Source organism: Hypanus sabinus, chromosome 2 (genome assembly GCF_030144855.1).
Source record: "Hypanus sabinus isolate sHypSab1 chromosome 2, sHypSab1.hap1, whole genome shotgun sequence".
NCBI lineage: Eukaryota > Metazoa > Chordata > Chondrichthyes > Myliobatiformes > Dasyatidae > Hypanus > Hypanus sabinus.
In genome coordinates this window covers 166,216,325-166,240,394 of record NC_082707.1, presented here as the reverse complement: position 1 = coordinate 166,240,394, position 24,070 = coordinate 166,216,325, and the positions used below count along the sequence as shown (strand labels likewise).

Genomic DNA, 24,070 nt, shown 5'->3' with positions numbered 1-24,070 from the left:
CAAATATTTATAACGGCCATTTTAGAGTAATAGTCATACTTTATTTTTCTCTTACACATGCATCGAACTCTTCCTATTTATAATCATGTCACACTTCAAGTTTGATTTGAACAAGGTTTTTGACATCTTCAAATGATTTAGTGAGAAAAAACAAGTATTACTGTTAGAAGCATCAATGACATTTCTATTTTTGATTAATTTCTGTTATTATCCACTCTGCAAAATTTTCAAAACTTAATTTTTTCCTCCTAAAATCACATTATAGAACATGGAACATTACAGTACAGAAACAGGCCTTTTGGCCCACAATGTTGTGCCCTCCAGGAAAGAAACTGTGATGAGTAGACTGGTAGGACTTTAGGAAAGAAACTGTGATGAGTAGACTGGTAGGACTGAAGGCTAATAAATCCCCAGGTCCAGATGGTCTGCATCCAAGGGTTCTAAAAGAGGTGGCTCAGGAAATTGCGGATGCATTGGTAATCATTTTCCAATGTTCCTTAGATTCAGGATCAGTTCCTGAAGATTGGAGAGTGGCTAATGTTGTCCCACTTTTCAAGAAGGGAGGGAAGGAGAAAACGGAGAACTAACGTCAGTCGTGGGGAAGATGCTTGAGTCCATTATTAAGGACGAAATAGTGGCACATCTAGATGGCAGAAATAGGATTAGGCCGAGCCAACATGGATTTACCAAGGGCAAATCATGCTTGACTAATCTGTTGGAGTTTTTTGAGGGTGTAACAAGGATGTTAGATGAGGGTAAGCCAGTGGATGTTGTGTACCTAGATTTTCAGAAGGCATTCGATAAGGTGCCACATAGGAGATTGGTGAGTAAAATCAGAGCTCATGGCATTGGGGGCAGGGTTTCAACATGGATAGAAAACTGGTTGGCAGATAGAAAGCAAAGGGTAGCAGTGAATGGGTGTTTCTCAGACTGGCTGGAGGTGACTAGTGGGGTACCACAGGGCTCTGTATTGGGACCACAGCTCTTTACGATTTATGTCAATGATTTAGATGAGGGCATTGAAAACTATATCAGCAAGTTTGCTGACGATACTAAACTGGGTGGCAGTGTGACATGCGAAGAGGACGTTAGGAGAATACAGGGAGACTTGGATAGGCTGAGTGAGTGGGCAGATACTTGGCAGATGTCATTCAATGTGAATAAATGTGAAGTTATCCACTTTGGAAGCAGGAACAAGAGGGCAGGGTATTGTCTGAACGGTGTCGAGTTAGGTAAGGGAGAAATGCAAAGAGACCTAGGAGTCCTAGTTCACCAGTCAATGAAGGTGAATGAGCAAGTGCAACAGGCAGTGAAGAGGGCAAATGGAATGTTGGCCTTTGTTACAAGGGGAATTGAATACAAGAGCAAGGATGTTTTTTTGCATTTGTACAGGGCCCTGGTGAGACCACACCTGGAATATTGTGTACAGTTTTGGTCTCCAGGTTTAAGGAAGGACATTCTGGCAATTGAGGAAGTGCAGCGTAGATTCACTAGGTTGATTCCTGGGATGGCAGGGCTGTCTTACGCAGAGAGATTGGGCTTGTACATGCTGGAATTGAGGAGATTGAGAGGGGATCTGATTGAAACGTTTAAGATAATTAAAGGATTTGATAGGATTGAGGCAGGAAATATGTTCCAGATGTTGGGAGAGTCCAGTACCAGAGGGCATGGATTGAGAATAAGAGGTCAGTTAAAGAGTTGAGGAAGAGCTTCTTCTCCCAGAGAGTTGTGGAGGTGTGGAATGCACTGCCTCGGAAGACGGTGGAGGCCAATTCTCTGGATGCTTTCAAGAAGGAGCTGGATAGATATCTGATGGATAGGGGAATCAAGGGATATGGGGACAAGGCAGGGACTGGGTATTGATAGTGTATGATCAGCCATGATCTCAGAATGGCGGTGCAGACTCGAGGGGCCGAATGGTCTACTTCTGCACCTATTGTCTATTGTCTCCCAATTAAATTAACAAACAAATGGGCAACCTAATGAGTCCCCTCCATACCCTTCTATTTTCTTCACATTCATGTGCCTATCTAAATGTCTCTAATGTATTTGCCTCTACCATCATTTCAGGCAACCACTACTCTGTGTAAAAACAAAACTTACCACTGATATTTCCTTTCAAATTACCCCCTCTCACCTTAAATGCATGCCCTCTGGTATTAGTCATTCAAACCCTGGGGAAAAGATACTGTTTGTCTACACTATCTATGCTTGTCATAATCTTATAAACCTCTATCAGGTCTCTCATCAGCCTCCACCACTCCAGAGAAAGCAGACCAAGTTTCTCCAACCTCTCATTATAGCACGTGCCCTCGAATCCAGGTAGCATCCTTGGAAACCTCTTCTGCACCCTCTCCAAAGCCTCAATATCTTTCCTATAATGGACAGTCGATGTTTCAAGTTGAGACTTTTCATTGAGACTGGGAAAAGAGATGAGATAGCCAGTATAAAAAGTTGAGTGGAAAGGGGGAGCTAGAGTTTTAGGTAATTCCAGGTGAGGGGGTGACTGATGGGCAGGTGAGGTAAGAAAGAGACTGAGAATAATACAAGGAGCTGGGAAGTAAGGGCTGAGGAAGATGGAGTCTGATAGAAGACAGTGCACCAAGGAATAAAAGTAAGGAGATGGGAGGGGAACTAAGGAAAGGAGACAAAGAAGCATGTGATTCAGGATCTCTACACACAATCCTGATTTGACAAATACTTCAGAGTAAGCTACACAGTGAGTTTTCTTCATAACATTGAAATTAACACAGAGAATGTATAGCTGGACTTGTATAGTGTTATGTTCAGTAACTTCAGAAATTAATTGAAAGAAAAACAAAGGAGTCAGGGGTACTTGTGTACTTTGATTTTTTTCTGTAGTGAGGCAAGAACATACAACATTACTAAAATATTACTGAAATATTGAATACACTGCATATAAGATTAATTTCATGAGTGGAAATGCTGTGCAGCAGCAACCCATCAAGGCAGACGTATAAATACACTCAGGAAGTTAATCTGAGTTCAAAACTTGATGCTAACGGCCATTATCCCAAATAATCAATCTTGTTCCATTTAATGGTGGATGTGACTTGCTAGTTTTGGGTCAACAACATGAATTGTAATTGGGTTGAACATTATAATTTGTAGAATTAAATTGATAGTGTGGAATGCATATAAAAAACTAATACTTCAGATTAACTTTCGATTATTCTGAGAAAATAATTTTCTCTTCTGTAGAGTGTGTGTGTGCATGTGTGTTGGGTGTGTGTTTTCCCCAAAATAAATTAAACATATCTGGTCATATTTACCAAAAAAAGTAGAAGTGAGACTATAACATCTTCCATCTCTAAATATAGTAGTGGTCATATTACTGGAAAATGAAATTAAAAAGTAGAAGAAATATTTCCTTAAATGTTCGTCAAACTTTCTGCATAATCACTCAAAGAGTTGACCTGCATGTGCATGTAACAAGAGCTGTATAACTGATCTCCTTCTACATTAGGCCACGAATTTATCAATCAACCACGCTGTGGACACTTTCTGGAGGTCCAAGATTCGTATGCTCCACGACCGCTGGACTAAGTGTGTAAATGTAGGAGGGGAGTATGTTGAAAAATAAATTGCTAGGTTTTCTAAAATAGACTCCTTCTACACAAAGTCACGAACCTATCAATTACCCCTCATAAGTAATCCTAGTCAACAATTTTTTTCAAAAGTTTTGCTTCCTCATTGATTTTTTTGGTTTATGAAAGGCCACTTAAAGTTGAACACAAATATAATTTCAGACTACTTGTATCACGTAGGAATTTGGAGAAACAAGAAATTGACTTTTATTGAATATAACATGCTTAATTGCATAAAGGATACAACTGTTGATGCTTTGCAATAGTTCATCTAAGCTAAAAATATTTTGTTGATGATTTTCATTTGTACTCAGTTCTGAGGCTTCTTGCTTAAATGTCCAACAGACTTTATGTTTTGAGTTCACCTCTGAAACAGTTTGCTTTGCATCCTGATAGATTTAGCTGAAATTGAAATATTTTGAAAACCAGTCTGTGAGATCATACTCATACTTTACATGGAAATACATGGCAATGAGATATTGGTACATTAGAGCACCAGTAATACACAGTTACAGATTCAGGAGAGGGTTAGGTGGACAATCAGACATCCCACTTTTTCCAGGAATTGAGTTATGGGCACCCAGTGGCTCTCTTTGTTAGGGAAACACATTAAAACCTCTTTTAAACAATTGGCCAGATTTCTAGTGGTCCAATTCGCTGTACACTTTAGTGATTTGATAAGCCTGGTGTGCTTCAACTGACAGCGACCCTTCAGTGAGTGGTATCAGTGATCAGGGTATCAGGGTATCAGGGTATCAGGGTCCTATAAAGATGATGTTGCTCTGCTACTCATCTGCTTGCAATAAAGCTTATCATACTATTTTATTCTCCATAAATCTCCTTTGAATCTGTATATTAACTTTAAGTGAATCTTGCAGGACATCCAGGCCCCTCTGAATTTTACCACTTTTTAAAAATTACTCCATTTTTTTCTATTGAAGTCACAGACCTCACATTCTTCTCATTATGTTCCAACAACACTTCACCTGTGTGGCTACTGGGGTCATCCATTGTGTCCAGGGCTCCTCTACTTTGGTGACAGCCATTCTAAATTGGGTTTCTAGTTCATTGAGCCCCTCTGCTCCAACCACCAGAAGCAGAACTTCCCAGTGACCAAACATTTTAATTCCTATTCCTGTTACGACATGATGATCTATGGCCACCTCTTGTGACAAGAAGCAGCAACCCTCGGGGTGGAGGAGAAACATCTTATATTCCATCTCAAACTTGATGGCAAAAACATTGATTTCTCCTTCCAGTAAAAAAAATTCCCTCCCTCTCCACTTTCTTCTATTCCCCACACTGGCCTCTTGCCTCTTCACACCTATCACCTCCCTGTGTCCCCTCCTCCTCCCCTACTATCAGATTCCTTTCTCTTCAGCCCTTTATCTTCACTACTCACCTAGCTTCACCTATCACCTTCTATCTATCCTCCTTCCCCTCCCCTTACCATTTTATTTTGGCATCTTCCCCTTTCCTTTCCAGTCCTGAAGCAGGTTCTCCGTCTGAAACATCAACTGTTTATTTATTTCTATGCTGCCTGACATGCTGAGTTCCTCCAGCATTTTGTGTGTGTTGCTTTAGATTTCCAGCATCTGCAGAATTTCCAGTTTACTACACACTTCCCTATTCACTTAGAATGTTTTTATCTACCAGAGCCTCGTCAGTTCTGCTTCAGAGACCATAATCAGCCAAGCAGAGACATGTTGCTCTGACTGATGTTCAACTTGTTCAGCCATTGATGTTGATCATGAATAGCTCAGGTCCCAGCACCAATTCATTCAGCACTCTGCTGGTCAGCCTGAATACCTGAATACAATATATTTTTTCTCTATTTTTGACCAATCTTTAATCCATACCAGTATATCATCCCCAGTACAATGACTCTAATTTTGTTTAGTAATCTTTTGGGAGGCATCTTATTAAGGATCTTTTAAAAGTCCTACGTCCTAGACAATAGATACCCAAATTGACAGGTCTCCCAAATATCTGTTTGTTACAGCCATGGATTTGGCAGCGCAGAAGATATATCAATTGTGCTTACGAATGTGCACCTGTCAGCTAGTTATTCCTTCATTGTGATAGAATTTAACTCCATTCATTCCATTGTAGTTTTGTCGAGACTTGGACACAGAACACAGCAACACTTCGCTGTCTGTTTGCATTCGACCTTGCCTGGGAAATTGGACTGTCGAGTCAACTGACCCTGGAGACGAGTGGTATTTGTTTTATATTTAGTTGTTCTTTTCAGCTGCAGTATAAGCTTCATTTTCCATTTGAGAGTTTTAGTTAATGGCCCCGTTTGGCCTAGTGTGTATTGTTTTCTTTTCCCTTTAACACTGTTCACATTAAAGTCTGTGAACTATCAACCCACGTCAGTGTCTCTCACTCCACACTTGGGCCACATCTGCACCGTCGTGACACTGTTTTGGAGATAAAACTGTTCACAGTTTTCAAAAACAACTCAGAAGGGTTAGAAAGCAAATCCACCAATGACACAAAAGTATTGTCATAAAAGCACCAGAGGGAAACACAAAAATAACAAAGCTATGAGGCAAGATTCTTTAACTCATGTACTGCCATACCTGCCCCTATTAACCATCTCTTCATGCCAGTAGATGGGGCAGACAGATCTACTGCCATGCCATTGAGAGATGGATCAGTCCAATGGGGAATCTCTCCATTAAATGATGCAGGATTCACTGTGAATCTTTTTGCAATTGCTGGACCCTAAGTGATAGCGGGTCTCAAAGAGGAGGTATGGGTTTCCACCCAGTGGAACATCAGTGCTGCATAATTCAGGAGGCTGGTTCCAAAAACTATACTTCAGAAAGTATATTTTAAACACTAAGGTTTTAAAGCAAGATAGAATTTTACAGATTTTTTTGTGGTTTCATACACAGACCCAGTTGTGAATTCAACATTGGGTCTTTAGTATTTTTTTGGAATAAAGACTATTTCAAGACTTGGTTCTCAAGAATATGGTTAACATTAATGACAATTAACAAGCCTCCTAGGTCCCAAGAAAGGAGGATGGTAGACAGGAATCAGTATTATTCATATTGCAGTTAATTTTAGAATCAGTAAGCCTTCTGGAACTCATCCAACCCAGTTAAAATTGTAAGAGATCACCGTGTAGAGGAGACTATTACAGGAATTACTTAAGATTCCGGGAAAGCACTGTCAGTGTTTTGTGGAATATTTTGCATATGTTATTCTGAAGACCTTAATCTTTTAATGTATTTTTGGAGATGGTTTGGAAGGTCAGATTACTTGTGTTCTTCATCATGAAACAAGTGGTCATTCTCAAATCATATATCTGCTTATATGAGGGGTGATTGATAAGTTTGTGGCCAAAGGTAGAAGGAGTCAAATTTTAGAAAACCTAGCAGATTTATTTTTCACCCTCCCCTAGTGTTGCCACCATGTCCTCATGGATCTCCTTGGGTGATAAGCCCTTGAGACTGAGGTAGCAGATGACTACACAAAGGCCGATGTTGTCCATTTTCTCAGACAGTGCTTACTTACAATTTTCAATTATCTGAAACAGAAATACCACAAAAGTTATTAACTTCAAACTTTCTGTATAATCACTTAAAGAGTTGAACTGCATGTGCATGTAACAAGAGCTATATAACTCATCCCGTTCTGCTTTTGGCCATGAACTTATCAATCACCCCTGCTGTGGACCACTTCCTGTCAGTCCAAGACGCTGACTTCTACAAAGAAGGGATCCATATGCTCCACGAACGCTGGACTAAGTGTGTAAATGTAGGAGGAGACTATGTTGAAAAATAGATGTGCTAGGTTCTCTAAAATTGACTCCTTCTACCTCAGGCCACTGACTTATCAATCAGCCCTCATAACACAAGACACTGGACAAATTCATTCCCTCTACAAGGGGAAATGAATAGTTGATGATTTGCATTGAGATTCTTCATTGGGTCTGGAAAGGAAGAGAGCAGAAGCTCGAATAAAAGATTAGGGGAATGGAGAATCAATAACTGAGATTGTGCCAGTTTATATTCTGCGTTTACTAGTCAGAATATTATCAAAAGCAGGATTAGGAGGATGTTGAGAGGACATATGATTTAGGATGGGATTTACAGCTGACAATAAAGTTATGGAGGATCCAGTGTGCAGGATTAAAAGAGGCTGCAGAGGGTTGTTGACTCAGCCAGCTCCATTATGGGCACAACCCTCCCCACTATTGAGGACATCTTCAAGAAGGCAGCATCTATCTTTAAGTAACCTCATCACCCAGGTCATGTGTCTTCTCTATACTACCATGAGGGATGAGGTACAGGAGCCTGAAGACCCACACTCAGCATTTTAGGAATACCTTCTTCCCCTCTGCCATCAGATTTCTGAATGGTTCGTGAATATGCACCTCACTATTTCTCTTTTGTATTATTTGTTTATTTTTGTAGCTTATAGTAATTTTTATGTTTTTGCACAGCACTGCAGCCACAAAACAACAAATTTCATCACACATGTCAGTAATAATAAACCTGATTCTTAATCTGAAAAGCAACTTTCAACCACCCCCTCTGCTTCTTACCTTTGGGCCAATTGTGAATCCAACTGACTGGCTTTCACTAAATTCCATGGGATGTAATCTTCCAGAATTCATTCTGAATAATCCCACATCACAGCCACAAGTAAAACGTCCCATGGGTGTTCTCTCCATTAACTGCACTGTGGACAGTCCCAAGCCTGGCTGCAAAAAGAGGAGAGTTAGGCATGGGGTTAGCAACCACATCCCGTAAAATCCAAGAGCTACTGAACTCCAACAGAAGATCCAAAGACCTCATCCCTGGGAGAGGAAGGATCTTTGAAGATGGGTGACAACTTGAAACATTGGGCCAGGACAGAGGATTCTAGCAATCTGCTTTTAGCAGCCTATGCCCTAGTAGGGGTGATGGGTTTAAGACGAAGATTCTATCAGTTATTAAACTGCATACCTTCTCCTTACTCTGCTTGTTAATTGTTGTATATTAGTGAATTTTAGTAATTTATTTTAACATTAAAACTCCTTCCTTTACAGGAAAGACCTTTGATCTTGACGTTTTCTACATCTGGATTCCTTTACATATACCCTTCAGTGGTTGGCGAAAGAGCCATACAGATGGGAAAAATTTATTTGTACAGAATATTTTCTCATGAGCAGTTATTAGAACCAGACCCAACAATAACTGAATGGGAATTTAACTATAACTATGGGGCAATGGCATTGAGTACAAACTTGCTCGTTTTTGTGCTTTATAATTCCAGACTCAATGTATTTCTTATCCCGTCCAAGTGAAGGATCATTGTGTATAACAAACATTGAAATCCAGTACTTCCATTGCCAGGTTTTGGAGGCACTATAGCTGTTAGTGGCATTTTTCATTGTCGTTACTGCCTCAGATCATTGCAACATACGGTTTCAATTATTCATTGACTTCTGAATACGTCTGTTTAAATAAAGAAGTAAAGCCGTTTTCTCGGCGGCTGGCTTTGTGAAACCGATCAGGATCCTGAGCGTCGTTGCTCAGGATGAAAAATGCTACCAAACTTGTAGGATGACTTCATTTGCCACAAAAAAGTCACGATTCACAGATTATCGCAAGATATTCTTCCACTGCCTCAAGGTTTCCTTTCCCCGACCAACAGCGACGGTCGGGCGTTTCCCACGTAAATCCCCCATGCGGTTGAAGAGTCGTTTTCAGGTCCCATCCCTCCGGGTATAAATACAGAACTGAAAAGGATCCCGACGCGAAAGCTGCTTGTGATTGCGACAGACCGCTGCTTTATGGAATCAGATATTTCTGTCATATTTGTCCTATCTCAACATTTAGCAAGTGTTTAACCAGTAGACGGTGGGAATTATAATAAGAACATTCGGTAAGTAAAAAGATTAGCAAAGCTGCGCTTTAACCTTGATCGTTCGTTCTTACGGCAACCGGCAGAGGATTAAAGTGAGGGAATGCTGGAAGCCCGAGTGGAAAAAAAAGCCAAACTTGGGTAACAGTTTCAAATGATCACTCTTCGCCCTCAAAGGGTTAGGGGAAAAAACAAAATTAACGTTTTAGTTGATGTTTCGCGACGGTTAGTCAGAAATCCTGAGAGATCTCCCAAAAAGATGACGATGAAAGAAAATTTTGAGCTTGGTGGATGGTCGGATAGCAATTATGAAGGAGAAATAGCTACGGTCCTTCGTTTGAAATACTGTGTTTTCTCTGCATCGACAGTGTCCAGAGTGCTAAAATGTCCTATCTTTTATTTAAGTGTGCGTGTGTGTGTAAAATATATATGACTAACAGCAATCGCTGCTGTCTTTCGTTTTTGTTGAAATAATGACGGTAGTTAATGAACAAATTTCGTTTGCACCAAATTGAAGCTAAACACAGATTATCGAAAGCAGCCCCTTAAATTCTGCCTTGATTACGTCCAACCTGATGGCATTAACATCAAATTTTCTAATTCATGGTAAATAACCGCGCCCCACACTTCCCCTCCCCCCCTTTGTTTTTCCTTATCTCATCCCTTCTCTTTTCCCACTCTCCCTGCCCATCACTTTCACCTTCCTCTGGTTCCAGGTCTCTATTCCATGACCCACTGTCCTCTCCTATCAGATTCCTTCATCTTCAACTTTTGCCTCTTCCATCACCTCCCAGCTGCTTACATCATCCCCACTTACCCCTCCCCACTTTCTTACCTACACCCCTCACTGGATTTGTCCATCACTCATCAGCTGCTGCTCCTCCCCCTTCCTCCCAGGTTTCCACTCTTTTCCTTTCCAGTCCTGATGCAGGGTCTCAGCCCAAAATGTGAACTGTTCATTTCCCCCTACAGATGCTGCCCGGCCTGATGAGTTCCGCCAGCACTTTGTGTGTGTGTGTTGCTCCAGCTTTCCAGCATCCACATTCTAATAATTCTCAATAATTGTTCTAATTCTCTTTCAATGAAACATTTTTTTCACGAAGTAGATAGAATCTGAAATGGATGGAAATCCCACTTCCTCTGTGTGTCCGAGCCAAATTCAAAACCTCCTCTCCAGGACAGTGTGCCGTTGCAGCAATTCTGGGGATCTAGTTCGATCCTAGCCTCAACTGCTGCTCATGTTTTCCCCTTGAAAATGTGCATCTCCCCAAGTTGCTCCTGTTTCCTCCCACATCCCAAAATTTTACCGGTAAGATCAACGGTGCTGCAAATTGTCCTTTAATGATAGAAACAATCAAAGGGAAGTTGATGAGCATGTGTGTGAGAGAGCAAATTGTTAGAGCACGGAGGAGTAAAGTGAGGGGCGTGGGGACATCAGAGCAGGAGCAATAGGGCTGCTTACTGAGAGCTGGCATGGACTGAAGGACCTTGTGTGTTGTTATAAGGTGAGAGTAAAGGATACTGTTTTGTCTGTGTGTCTGTATGGGAGTGGGGAGGTGGGAACTATTGATGTAAAGGGAGAAAAGGAATTGGTTAGAGCAGTCATGACTGAAGGAGATAAAAGGACTGAATCAGAATCAGGTTTATTATCACCAGAATACATCAAAATTTGAATTGGAAATTAGAAGGGCAAAAAGAGGGAATGAGATAACTTTAACAGAGCAGATTAAAGAGGATCCAAAGGCATAAGTATTTAAGGGGAAAAGACTAACCAGGGAAAATGGGCCCCTTAAAGACCAATGTGAACAACTACATGTGAAACCACAGGAAATGGATACTGTTGCTCAATCAGTATTTCTATCCTGCTTATACTGTGGACAAAATACATGAAGAATACTGAACTTGAGATAGTTAACAGGGATGCTTTGGGGATAACCCACATTACATCTTAAAACACAAAAAAGGTGGACTAATCTCCAGGGCCTGATCAAATACATCCAAACATTGTGGTAAGTTAGAGAAGAAATTGTGTGGCCCCAGGGGGAGATATGTATATACTACAGCATATGCATCATCATTAGTCACTGGACTAGAGAGTGGTGTGTTTTGATTTTATCTCAGAAGGGCTGCAAAGTAAATTCTAAGAACTATAGACCATAAGCTTAACATCTGTGCTAGGTAAATTACTGGAAGGGATACTGGGGGATAAGATATACATGCACTTGGAAATACTGGGATTGATTAGGGATAATCAGCATGGCTTTGTGCATGTTAGATCATGCATTATGAATATGATTTTTTTAAAGAAGTAACCAAGAAGGTTAATGAGTGCAGGGCAGTAGATGTGGTCTTTATGACTTCTGAAAAAGTCTTTGATAGGATTCTGCATGGTAGGTTGTTCTGGAAAGTTAGACTGCATGGAATCCAAAGAGAACTAACTAAATGGATACAAAATTGCCTTGATAGCAGGAAACAGATGGTGAAGATTGTTTTTCGGACTGGAGACCTGTGAATAGTGGTGGGTCTCAGGGAACAGTGCTCAACCCATTGTTATTTGTCATTTATATCAGTGATTTGGAAAAGAATGTACAAGAAATGGTTAGTAAACTTGGAGAAGTCACTAACATCAATGATGTCATAGATGGTTATCAAGAATTAGATATGTAGATGGAGCAAGTAAAGGTAAATGAATTTAAATTCTGATAAGTGTTAAGTGTTCCATTTGAGAAGACAAATTGGGTAGGATTTTCAAAGTGAATGGTGGGGTCCTGGGCCGTGTTGTAGAACAGAGTCCTAGGAGTACAAGCACCTAGTTCTCTGAAAGCAGTATAACAGGTAGACAGAGTGGTGAAGAATGCTGTTGGCACACTAGCCTTCATCTGTGTGGAAGCTGAGCATGGAAGACGCAATGTTATTTTGCATTTGTACAAGATGTTGGTGAGGCCACATTTGGAATATTGTGTTGCATTCTGCTATAATCCTGCTGCAATGAAGATGTCATTAAGCAGAAAAGACTTACAAAGAGGTTACCTGGAGTTATAGAGAGATTGAACAGGATAGGTCTATACTAACTGCAGCATAGGAGAATGGTGGGTGATTTTTCTGGAGGTGTATAAAATCATAAGGGGCATAAATAGGGTGACTGCAAACAGCTTGACTAATCTATTGGAGTTTTTCGATGATGTAACCAAGAAGTTAGACAAGGGAGATCCAGTGGATGTAGTGTACCTTGATTTTCAGAAGGCAGTTGATAAGGTCCCACATAGGAGATTGGTGGGTAAAATCAGAGCTCATGGCATTGGGGGGAAGATATTGACATGGATAGAAAACTGGTTGGCAGATAGAAAGCAAAGGGCAGCGGTGAATGGGTGTTTCTCGGAATGGCAGGTGGTGACTAGTGGGGTGCCACAGGGCTCGGTATTGGAACCACAGCTGTTTACGATTTACATCAACAATTTAGATGAAGGCATTGAGAATAACATCAGCAAGTTTGCTGATGACACTAAGCTGGGTGGCAGTGTGACATGTGATGAGGATGTTAGGAGAATTCAGGGTGACTTGGATAGGCTGGGTGAGTGGGCAGATACTTGGTAGATGACGTTTAATGTGAATAAGTGTGAGGTTATCCACTTTGGGAGTAAGAACAGGAAGGCAGATTATTATCTGAACGGTGTAGAGTTAGGTAAGGGAGAAATACAAAGAGATCTAGGAGTCCTTGTTCATCAGTCACTGAAGGTGAATGAGCAAGTGCAGCAGGCAGTGAAGAAGGCTAATGGAATGTTGGCTTTTATTACAAAGGTAATTGAGTACAAGAGCAAGGAAATCCTTTTGCATTTGTACAGGGTCCTGGTGAGACCACATCTGGAGTATTGTGTACAGTTTTGGTTTTCAGGGTTAAGGAAGGACATCCTGGCTATAGAGGAAGTGCAGCGTAGATTCACGAGGTTAATTCCTGGGATGTCCAGACTGTCTTACGCAGAAAGGTTAGAGAGACTGGGCTTGTACACGCTGGAATTAAGGAGATTGAGACAGGATCTTATTGTAACTTATAAGATTATTAAGGGATTGGACAAGATAGAGGCAGGAAATATGTTCCAGATGCTGGGAGAGTCCAGTACCAGAGGGCATGGTTTGAGAATAAGGGGTAGGTAATTTAGGACAGAGTTAAGGAAAAACTTCTTCTCCCAGAGAGTTGTGGGGGTCTGGAATGCACTGCCTCGGAAGGCAGTGGAGGCCAATTCTCTGGATGCTTTCAAGAAGGAGCTAGATAGGTATCTTATGGATAGGGGAATCAAGGGATATAGGAACAAGGCAGGAACCGGGTATTGATAGTAGATGATCAGCCATGATCTCAGAATGGCGGTGCAGGCTCAAAGGGCTGAATGGTCTACTTCTGCACCTATTGTCTACAGTTTTTCCACTCCAGGGTTTAGGATTCAAGAGACAGAGGACATAGGATTTTGGTCAGAGGAGAGAGGTTAATAGTGACTTGAGGGCAACTCTTTCACAGAAAGGGTAGTCCATATATAGAATGATTTGCCAGAGGAAGTTGTTGAGGCAGGTGCATTAACAACATTTTAAAGATGGATAGGAAAGGCTTGGAGGGAATAAGACAAATGCAAGGAGAGGGGACATTTAGATGAGCATTTTGATCAGCATGGATCTGGTGGGCCAAAGGGCTTTCTTCCATGCTGTATGACTCTGAGGAGTAAATGATCCTGTGTAAAATGGCTTAAGCAGAATAAATGAGAATAACTGAATGACAGCCTGAATGAGCAAATGAGAAGGGAATGTTTCAATGGATGAATGTATTGAATGATTATAGTTGCTTTTATCCAAGGGACACATGGTACTTGCCCTCCATTTTTTTCCACAGCCTGCATTAACCATGCATGAGTTGCAAGAGCTAAATTGAATTCCTATTCTTTTGAACAATAAATGTCATGTTGGCCTAGCTACACCAGTAGTGAAAAATGCTACATATTAATAGAAAAAATAACAAGGACTCGTGAACAGATTTCCCTATTGATATTGTGAAACTTGGAAGAAAGGATTAAAGGACACAATTTTTTAACTTTAACACCCACATTTGGAGTGAGGAGGACATATCATGGGACCTCAGAGATGCCGCAGTAGTATCCAGCTTCAAGAAAAGAGACAAGTCCAAATGCAGTAAATATAGAGGGCTCACCCTACTGTTGGTTACAGGCAAAGACAATGCAAGAGAGCTCCTCAAACATATCCCCAAATCCTAAAAGATACTCCCAAAATTGTAGTATGGATCCTGTCCACTTAAGGATACAGTGGACATATTCTGTACCACATAATCACTCCAAATGAAATACAGGAAACAGTCAATCATGAAACATAACCTATTTTGAACTCACAAAAGCCTTTGACTCCATCAGTCAAGAAGGTATGTGGAGTGTCCTCAAATAAAATATGTTTGTCCACAAAATTTTGTTTCCACTTTACATGATTATATCTGCAGCATGGTGAGATTGCAGGCCATAATCTTGATTAGTGTGTCTACAACAAAGCCAATCTCAGTGGAAACTGATGGCATCACCACAATAGCTTTCCTAATCGTTCCCAATTTTATTGATGCCGTAAATCTGTGACAAATTCCTGCTGGAATGGAACTAATCTACAGAGACAGCTTGACCTGTGCTGTTCCAGTCCTGAACCACAGTTACTCCAATTTCAGGCTGCAGTAAATAAACAGCAGCTTGTGTACCCATAAGTTCAAAATCCAAGTTCCAATGTTGTCGATGCATTCAGAGAATTTAAGAGATTGGGCCTTACAGCAAACAATCACTAAACAAAGAAAATCCACTGGCCTGCTCTCTTGTCCAATAGCTTGCTCTGGAAAAACAATCAATGCAAGACCTTAGAAAATATAGAGCACTCTGTTCATACCTTGGGAGCCACCAGAGGCAGACATTAATGACAAAATTCAGCAGTGCATTATGTAGACCAGTGCAGCCACTTCAATCACTTAAAGTTCCCTGGCCCCAATCACCTGGACGGCTAGCCCCTATACACTTCTACTCCCCATCAGAAAAGCCTTAAAGCTCCATGTTTCTTTCTGGATAACAGACCAAACCCATTCCCCTCCATCACCACCCTCCTGCGTCTGGCAGAACTGGATTTCCCTTTCAACAATTTCTCTTTGGGCTCCCCCCACTTTCTCCAATCCCAAGGTGTAGCCATGGGCACCTGCATAGGCCCCAGCTATGCCTCCCTTTTCATCAGCTGCATGGAACAGTTAATGTTCCAAGCCTACGCTGATAAACACTCCACAACTTTCTATAGTATGTCAACAATGGCATTGGTACAGCTTCCTGCATCCATACTGAGCTTGTCAGTTTCATCAACTTGCCTCCAATTTCCGACCTCCCCTCAAATTTACTTGGTCCATCTCTGATACCTTTCTCACCTTTCTTGATCTCTCTGTCTCTATCTATGGAGACACACTGTCTATTGATATCTTTTACAAACCAACGGACTCTCACTGTAATCTTAACTTTTGGTCTTCCCATTTTGTCTCTTGTAAAAATGCCATTTCCTTTTCTCAGTTCCTCCATCTCTACTGCATCTGTTCCCAGGATGAGGCTTTCCATTCAAGAACATCTGAGATGTCCTCTTTTTTCAAAGTAAGCAGTTTCCCTTCCACCACCATAATGCTGCACTCATTAGCATCTCCTCCATTCCCAAACATCTGTTCTCACTCTAACCTCTCACCATCATAACAGGGATGGGGTTCCCCTTGTCCTTACCGCCATGAGTCTCCATATCCAGCACATCATTCACTGTAATTTCCTCCATCTTTAACGGGATCCTACTACTAAGTACCCCTTTTCCTCCTCTGCACTCTCCTCTTTCCACAGGGATTGCTCTCTACATGACCTCATCATTCATCCCTCCCCACTAATCTCCCTCCTGTCCCTACAAGCAGATTAAGTGCCACATCTGCCTCTACACATCCTCCCTCACCACCATTCAGGGTCCCGAACAGTCCTTACAGGATGGGAAACACTTCACCTGTGAGTTTGTCAAGGTCATCTATTTTATCTGGTGTCCCTGGTGCGGCCTCCTTTACGTTGGTGAGACCCAACGTAGATTAGTGAACAGCTTTGTTGAGCACCTTCACTCCGTCCACCGCAAAAGGCAGAACTTACCGACGGCAACCCATTCCAGCAGACTTCCCCTTGCCTTATGTTGGTCCTTAGCCTCCTCTACTGCCACGATGAGGCCACAGCCAGATTGGAGTTGACTTCCCCTTTCTCTCTTTTTCCATTGTCCTTTTTGGTTCCCTCTTATAATTTTTCTTGTCCTCGCCTCCCTCTGGTGCCCCTCCTCCTTCTTTTTCTTCCATAGTCTATTGTCATCTCGTGTCAAATTTCTTCTTTTAGCCTTTTACCTCTTCCACCTATTACTCCTCAGCTTCTCAGTTCATCTCATGTCCCTTCATCTGGAGAAATCTGTCAGAAGAGCCAACATTGGCCTCGTCAACACTTCATTATTTACATGAAAAAGAGTATGATGAAGATATCCTTGACCTCAAGGAACTGGCTAATAAGGAATTTAGCACATTGAATCCTCTTGCACAGTCTTTCGTCCCCATCAGTTGTGCTCCTACGTTAAAAGACCTTAAGTTAAAAGTTTAGTTATATTTTCCACATGTACATCAAAATGTACTATGAAACACATCACTTGTGTCAAATCAAATCAGTGAGGATTGTGCTGGGCAGCCCACAAGAAGCACCACACTTCCTACGCCAATGTAGCATCCCTACAACTCACTAACCTTAATCAAATGTTTTTGGAATGTGGGAGGAAGCCAGACCACCCAGACCACGCAGCCATGAGAAGAATGTACAAACTCATTCCAAACAGGGCTGGGAATTGATGATTGCCCATGAGGAAAATGTGGTAAGGCAATATCCAGGCAGGGATAGAGTGCAGACAGCAAGGCAAGGAAGGTCTTTGAAGTGCATAGCTTCCAGGGGTATGGAGACAATGAGGCACACACAACAACAAAGGAACAATTGCTTTTCTAACTTCAAAGTATCATCAGTTGTCACATTATAGTCTGTATTGACTACACCTCCATTGTGAATGGTGATTACTTCTTGCAAGTAAGGCATTTGTCTGTTCAGAATTCAGAGCAGTGTGGTGACAGGGGCCATGCTGTTCTCCTTGCACACAAGTAAGATAAAGTGTGACTGAGCAGTAACTGTGCTTGGGTTCTGAATCCAGCACTGCAGTGTGATTGTGCTAACTGCTATGTTACCATGCTGTTACTTCAGGAATATTTGCATGTCTGAGCAACAAATTAAAAGCAAGCCACAAATACAATATGGTGTCAATGATTTGCCTTCATTTTGCTGAACTTGTTGCTGTCAGTATTCATACCTCTAGAGATGTTTAATGGAATTTACAAGCTGGTAAAATTAGTTATTATTTATTTGGGGATACAGTGTGGAACAGGTCTTCCAGCCCAACAACATGCACTATCCTACAACCTAACTATTTAACCCTAGCCTAATTGTCAGAAACACACTGAGTCTCAGCAATTTGCAGAACGGTAAACTTTATTTTTCGAGTCTGCAGAGTCGGACCCAACCAGCTCCTGCTAGATTGAGTGCCGAATTACACTTTGCACAGTTTTTTATACCCTACTTGTTTACGACTTTGTGAGTTGCACCCATGTGAGGTGCAGACATTCTTCCTTAATCTCATTACAAAATTACAAATGTGATTACCCTTTGGCCCACTTATAAGCCTCAGCGCATTAACACCGTTATTGTTCAACCGTTAAGCATGTCTTCCCGTTACCCGTATCGCTTCTTTAATCAGCAAGCTATTGTTTCATCCTGATTTTGCAAATTGGTTTATACGTTGCCCTGCAAGTTGCTTTGCACGTTCTTTCTGTGTCAGCACATTCTAAATGGACTCCTTAAGAACCGTCTTTAATTTAATCATTTCTCTCACTAATCAAAGAACAATTTACAATGACCAATTAACCTACTAAATGGTACTACTTTAGATTGTGGCCAATACCAAAGCACACGGAGCAAACCCACATGCTTACAGGATGGACATACAAACTTCTTACAGAAGGCACTGGAATTGAACTCTGAACTCCAGAATACCCTGAGCTGTAACTGCTACCTTACCAAGGCCCCCAACTGCCTCATCCTTCCCTGTGTTATCATGTTACCCTGTGTAATATCCTTAACATGTTTTTATCTGTTAGCGTACCTTTGCTTCCTCTTCAGAGCCAAAATCAACCAAAGGTTTCTTTATAACAATAAGCACTGGAATTTATTTTCGAAAAATAACATCATTCTGTCTTTGGTGTTTAGACTCATGGTGACATTGGAAACTAATTTTCAGCCTGAATCAAGACAGAATTTGACACCAACTGGCTTTACACTGATTTCAAAGATGAAAAAGTTTAAGAATCACATAGGTAAGCCTTCAGACTAATCACTGACTTTTGAAGTTCATTTTACACACACACAATTATCATTGTTTTAAGACTCAGATAAACCAATTACAAACAAGCATTAAAAGAGATAAAATATGCAGTGACTTGCTTTAACCCATTTTATAGTTAATTGTAAATGGTGATTTTTTAAAATATATTTTGTACTTTCTGTATTGCAAATGCAGTATCTGCTTTAATCTAAAAATATTTTATAAAACAGTGCCCAAAAGAGAGTCTAATGTAAATTTTCCCAATTAAAAATCAGTAAGATTTTTTTTTCAAAATCTATTTTTAATGTACTAAATATTTGGATAAACTTGATTCAAATACCTTTGGCTCACCTGAATCATAAAGGGAAACTGAAAATTTGTTCACCAAGCTTCTGTGGGAGAAGAGCTGCAATTTAAAGCCGTCTTACAAATATATCCAAGAGAAAGAACCCAGTTCAGTGCGATTGTAAAGATATTATTACAGAGGCTTTTCAGAGTGTTGTAGCAGCTTCAGGCAGAATGGGAATATCTTTCTTTCTTAATCTAAAGATGGCTAAGGTTTGAAACCAAATCTGGACATGGCATCATCAAGCATTGCTTCAGTTTTTTTCACTCAGAGGAATATTGCACATTTGACTTTTAAACTTTTAAACTCTCTTTAAATTTCAAGGCAGCTTGTATAATATAAATCTATTGACAGTGCAACAATTATTAATAAGGCTGTACTTCTTCCTGTTTAACTTTTAAACTCTCTGTCAATAAATGCCACAAGTAATATTGAACTAAAAGAAGAAATACCAATAAAGCTGCTCAGAAATTACGATACAGAAACATTATGCAAAGACACAAGATTATTAGTTGAAAAGTTATGATCACATATATTTGAGGCTACAATGACTGGCAATGCTGTAAAGAAAATGTCCTTACCTCTTAAATACTTATTAACCATCTGATCTACCTTTTCAATTTAAACAACTTTAGTTTCCTGTTCAACCTAGTTAAGCATTAACAAGGTGAAAGGACAATCACTGAAACTTGTTGTCCTTGATTTCAAAACTCAGAACTTCTCCCATGGACCCCTAATGTTGATTGCTCCAAAGTTGGAGATAAAAATAACCACTATGTTTTTTTTTACAAAAATATTGTGTTTTCTAAAGCACTTCAGCATTCTTTAACTTCTTGCTCTGGTAGTGTATGGTACCCGTCTGCTTCAAGCAGGCTTCAATTATACCAGTGCCCAAGAAGAGCGTGGTGACCTGTCTCAATGACTATCATCCAGTTGCACTTCCATCCACAGTGATGAAGTGCTTTGAGAAGTTGGTGATTATATATATTAGCTCCACTCTGAGAGGCTGCTTGGATCTACTCAATTTGCCTACCAGAGCATCAGGTCCACAGCATTGACTCTTCATTCAACCCTGGAACATCTGGACAGCTGAGATACATACATTAAGATGCTCTTTATCGACTATAGCTCAGCATTCAATACCAACATCCCCTCAGAACTAATCAATAAGCTCCAAGACCTTGGCCTCAGTACCTCCTTGTGCAATTAGATCCTGGATTTCCTCAATTGCAGACCCCAGTTAGTCCAGATTGGCAACAGCATCTCCTCTACAATCTCCATCAGCAGAGGTGCACCACAGGGGTGTGTGCTTAGACCCCTGCTGTATTCGCTTTACACCTATGATTGTTCGGCTAAGCATAGCACCAATGCCATATTCAAGTTTGCTGATGACACCACTGTAGTGGGCTGAATCAAGGCGGTGATGAATCAGCATACAGGAGGGAGGTTAAAAATTTGGCTGAGTGGTCTCGTAATAAGAACCTCTCACTCAATGTCAGCAAGACCAGGGAACTGATCATAGACTTCAGGTGAGGGAAATCAGAGGTCCATGGGCCAGTCCTCATTGGAGCAGCAGAGGTGGAGAAGGCGAGCAACTTTAAATTCCTGGCTGTTACTATTTCAGAGGATTTGTCCAGGACCCACCATGTAAGTTCAATTGCAAAGAAAGCACAGCACCACCTCTGCTTCCTCAGGAGTCTGCAGAGGTTCGCAGAGAAACTTTGACAAACTTCTATAGATTGCAGTGGAGAGTATATTGACTGCCTGTGTCACATTCTGGTATGGAAACACCAATGCTCTTGAGTGGAAAATCCTACAAAAGGTGGTAGATTCGGCCCAGCACATCATGGGTAAAGCCCTCCCAACCACTGAGCACATCTACATGAAACACTGTCGTAGGAAAGCAGCATCCATCATCAGAGATCCCTGCCACCCAGGGACCCTGCCACTCTCTTATCACTGTTGCTATTAGGTAGAAGGTATAGGTGCCTCAGGATTCATACCACCAGGTTTAAGAACAGTTACTACCACTTATCCATCAGGCTCTTGAATAAAAGGGAATGCCTACAGTCAGTTTCCCATCATTGAAAAGTCCCCACAACCAATGACCTCACTTTAAGACCTCATTATCTCATGTTCTCGTTATTTATTGCTATTTATTTATATTTGCATTTGCACAGTTTATTGTCTTCTGTACTCTGGTTGATCTTTCATTGATCCTGTTATGGTTACTATTCTATAGATTTGCTGAGTATGCCCACAGGGAAATGAATCTCAGAGTCGTATATAATGATTTTTATGTACTTTGATAATAAATTTTACTTTGAACTTAGAACACTAAAATTGAGTAAAATCATATTGTGCATAGGCAAAATTAAAAATAATTATATTAGATGTAATTTTTGCATGCATACCTGATTTTAGTGTGTATGTTTTTATCGGTTACTTTAGTTTACCTACATAATTTTAATCCTTATATTATTAATGGAATAAATATATATTTAAGTTAGACTTTGCTTCATTTACAAAGAGTGTTGTAGCACCTGAATACATGGAAATAAATGCAAACAAAATGATTGCAAGCAATGAAAATACAATCAATGTCAATTATATTAGCTGGTTTTTATATAAAACTTACTCTTTTCCAGTGGGAAACAAAATAGCCTGTATCGAGGAGGCTGACTGTTCAGGAATAGGCTCTAAATCTAAAGTGAAGAAACGCAATAGGTTAAGGGCCATTTTCTCAGTATTTTCGCATAAGAAGGAAAAAACACTTAATTCAACAGAGGACGTTGTTGATATCAATGGCAAAACCTGGGATTCTGTAGAAGTATTATCAGGTAAGCTTTTCATAATTAACATAGAAAGAAAGGCCTAATGGTGTATGTTAAATTACAAATTTTCAGGTACAGTTTTCCCCCACAATCCGAAGGTAGAGCGTTCCTATGAAACTGTTTGTAATCCAAAATGCCGTAAAGCGAAGAAGAAATTACCATTAATTTGTATGGGAAAATTTTTTGAGCGTTCCCAGACCCAAAAAAGTAACCTACCAAATCACAGCAAATAACACATAAAACCTAAAATAACACTAACACATAGTAAAAGCAGGAATGATATAATAAATTTACACCCTATATAAAGTAGAAATATTGTAGGTACGGTGTAGTTTCACTTATCAAACTCAGGAAAGCAGCAAATCAAAATCAATTTGGAGAAGAAAAATCAGCATGTACACGCACACGTACGCACACGACTGCACAAACAACTGCCCGCGTAAGGCTTCATGGTCATTGTAGTCTTTCTCGAGGTAAACACAAGTATAAAGCGGGCATCTTCTTTTCATAAAAGCGAAAATCCTCTTTGGTTAGCGAAAACAGGTACTAATGTAAGTCTTACGTAACAGTGAGTTGTCGTAAACTGAACGTTCGAAAAGCGGGAGCCACCTATATTAAGTTAGTGATTGTTCAGGATAGCAAGGTGAGGGTATTATCTTGAGGGCATTATCAATACAGGCAGAATTTGGAAACCTTAAATATTTATATTGATCTTCAAATGTTGGAACATTTTACACTGTTCAAATGAAATATCCCTGAACATTTTATATAGGGTCATCTGACAATTTATTTGCCTTATAGCAGATTTATCTGTTGGTAAATGAAATTGTAATTCAATTGCAACTGAAAGTCAAGAGATGACTAAGATACAGATGTGGTATATATACATGGTCTAAAATTCAATTTGGTCAAATACAATACTGAAGTTATAGAAACGTAGGAAAACGACAGCACAATACAGACCCTCCGGCCCACAATGATGTGCTGAACATGTACTTATTTTAGAAACAGTTTAGTTCAGTTTCCCAGAGTCCATGCAAGGAGATCAACGTTGATAGTTAAGAAACCTATCCATGCAATATCAAAAAAGAAAGAAATGTGCAGAGGAAGATCATGGTAATACAGTTCTAACCAATTTTGTGAATGCTTCTGAATACATTAACAGCATTTGTGAACAAGATGTAGACTTCTGACATGAGGATTCTATATTTATTAGCATTGATTTTCTGATATCCAGCTCATCCAAATGTCACATCACCACAAGGCTTGAAGTTTATTTCTGGTAATTTTTGCAATCATAGCATTACTGCCATTGTTCACGCAAAGAAGAATCAGTCTTTAATAATGCAGAAGATCACATGCATCCTGCCCACACATACATTGGGTGTTACCCAATTTTCTACCAAAAACCTTTCTGTAGACGAAACCAGTCATCACATCCTCAAAGTTTTTATATCTGGATTCTCCTAAAAGTGAAATGGTCAGAGTTGCCATTACTTCAAAATATGAAGTGGTTTCATGTTCGGAAATGACGGAAAACTTGGTGACAGTTATTTGACTTAAAATGTGCGACTCATAAATGGAAGATCTCTATGCATGTATGACAGTTTCTTTAGGCACATTGCAAATCAATAAAAGTGTTTCATTCAGCTGTGATTGTAAAGGTCATGACCAAAATTGAACATTTTCCCTCTGTGCCAGTAGATGTCACAACTCAGTGGAGGCAGTTTGCAAGATTCCAGAGGCAAGGTTTCCGAGACCGAGGGTGACCTGCCTTCGTCTTTGAGACCAGCACAGGCATTTGTGTTTGCTACACGTTTGAAATAACAACCAAACACAAGTGCCAGTTTGTCTCTCATATTCAGAGCTACCCTCATTCTGACAGCTTTCACTTGCTGTATACTGCAGAAGCCACGAAAAGAACTACCAAC

At 40.3% G+C, this 24,070-nt stretch overlaps 1 protein-coding gene and 1 long non-coding RNA gene across 3 annotated transcripts in view; one reads left to right on the top strand and one right to left on the bottom strand.

Annotated features, from left to right (window-relative positions):
* Nucleotides 1-1,734: 1,734 nt before the first annotated feature.
* Nucleotides 1,735-20,157, bottom strand: LOC132386434 (uncharacterized). Of its 2 annotated transcripts, none has more exons than XR_009509537.1 (3): nucleotides 19,311-20,156; nucleotides 8,170-8,328; nucleotides 1,735-4,010 (listed from the first exon to the last, which is right to left on the bottom strand). It is a non-coding gene; the product is annotated as an uncharacterized LOC132386434 (long non-coding RNA). The 2 variants fall into 2 exon arrangements; XR_009509535.1 differs by lacking the exon at nucleotides 1,735-4,010 and adding an exon at nucleotides 4,353-7,149 and having other exon boundaries at nucleotides 19,311-20,157.
* LOC132386384 (tumor necrosis factor alpha-induced protein 2-like) overlaps nucleotides 8,959-24,070 on the top strand; it is a 43,369-nt gene continuing 28,257 nt past the window's right edge. The window contains exons 1-3 of the mRNA XM_059958636.1: nucleotides 8,959-9,494; nucleotides 18,845-18,951; nucleotides 21,954-22,145. Coding sequence (XP_059814619.1) covers nucleotides 18,849-18,951; nucleotides 21,954-22,145 — 295 coding nt within the window. The 5' untranslated portion in view covers nucleotides 8,959-9,494; nucleotides 18,845-18,848. The remainder of the gene's footprint in view (nucleotides 9,495-18,844; nucleotides 18,952-21,953; nucleotides 22,146-24,070) is intronic.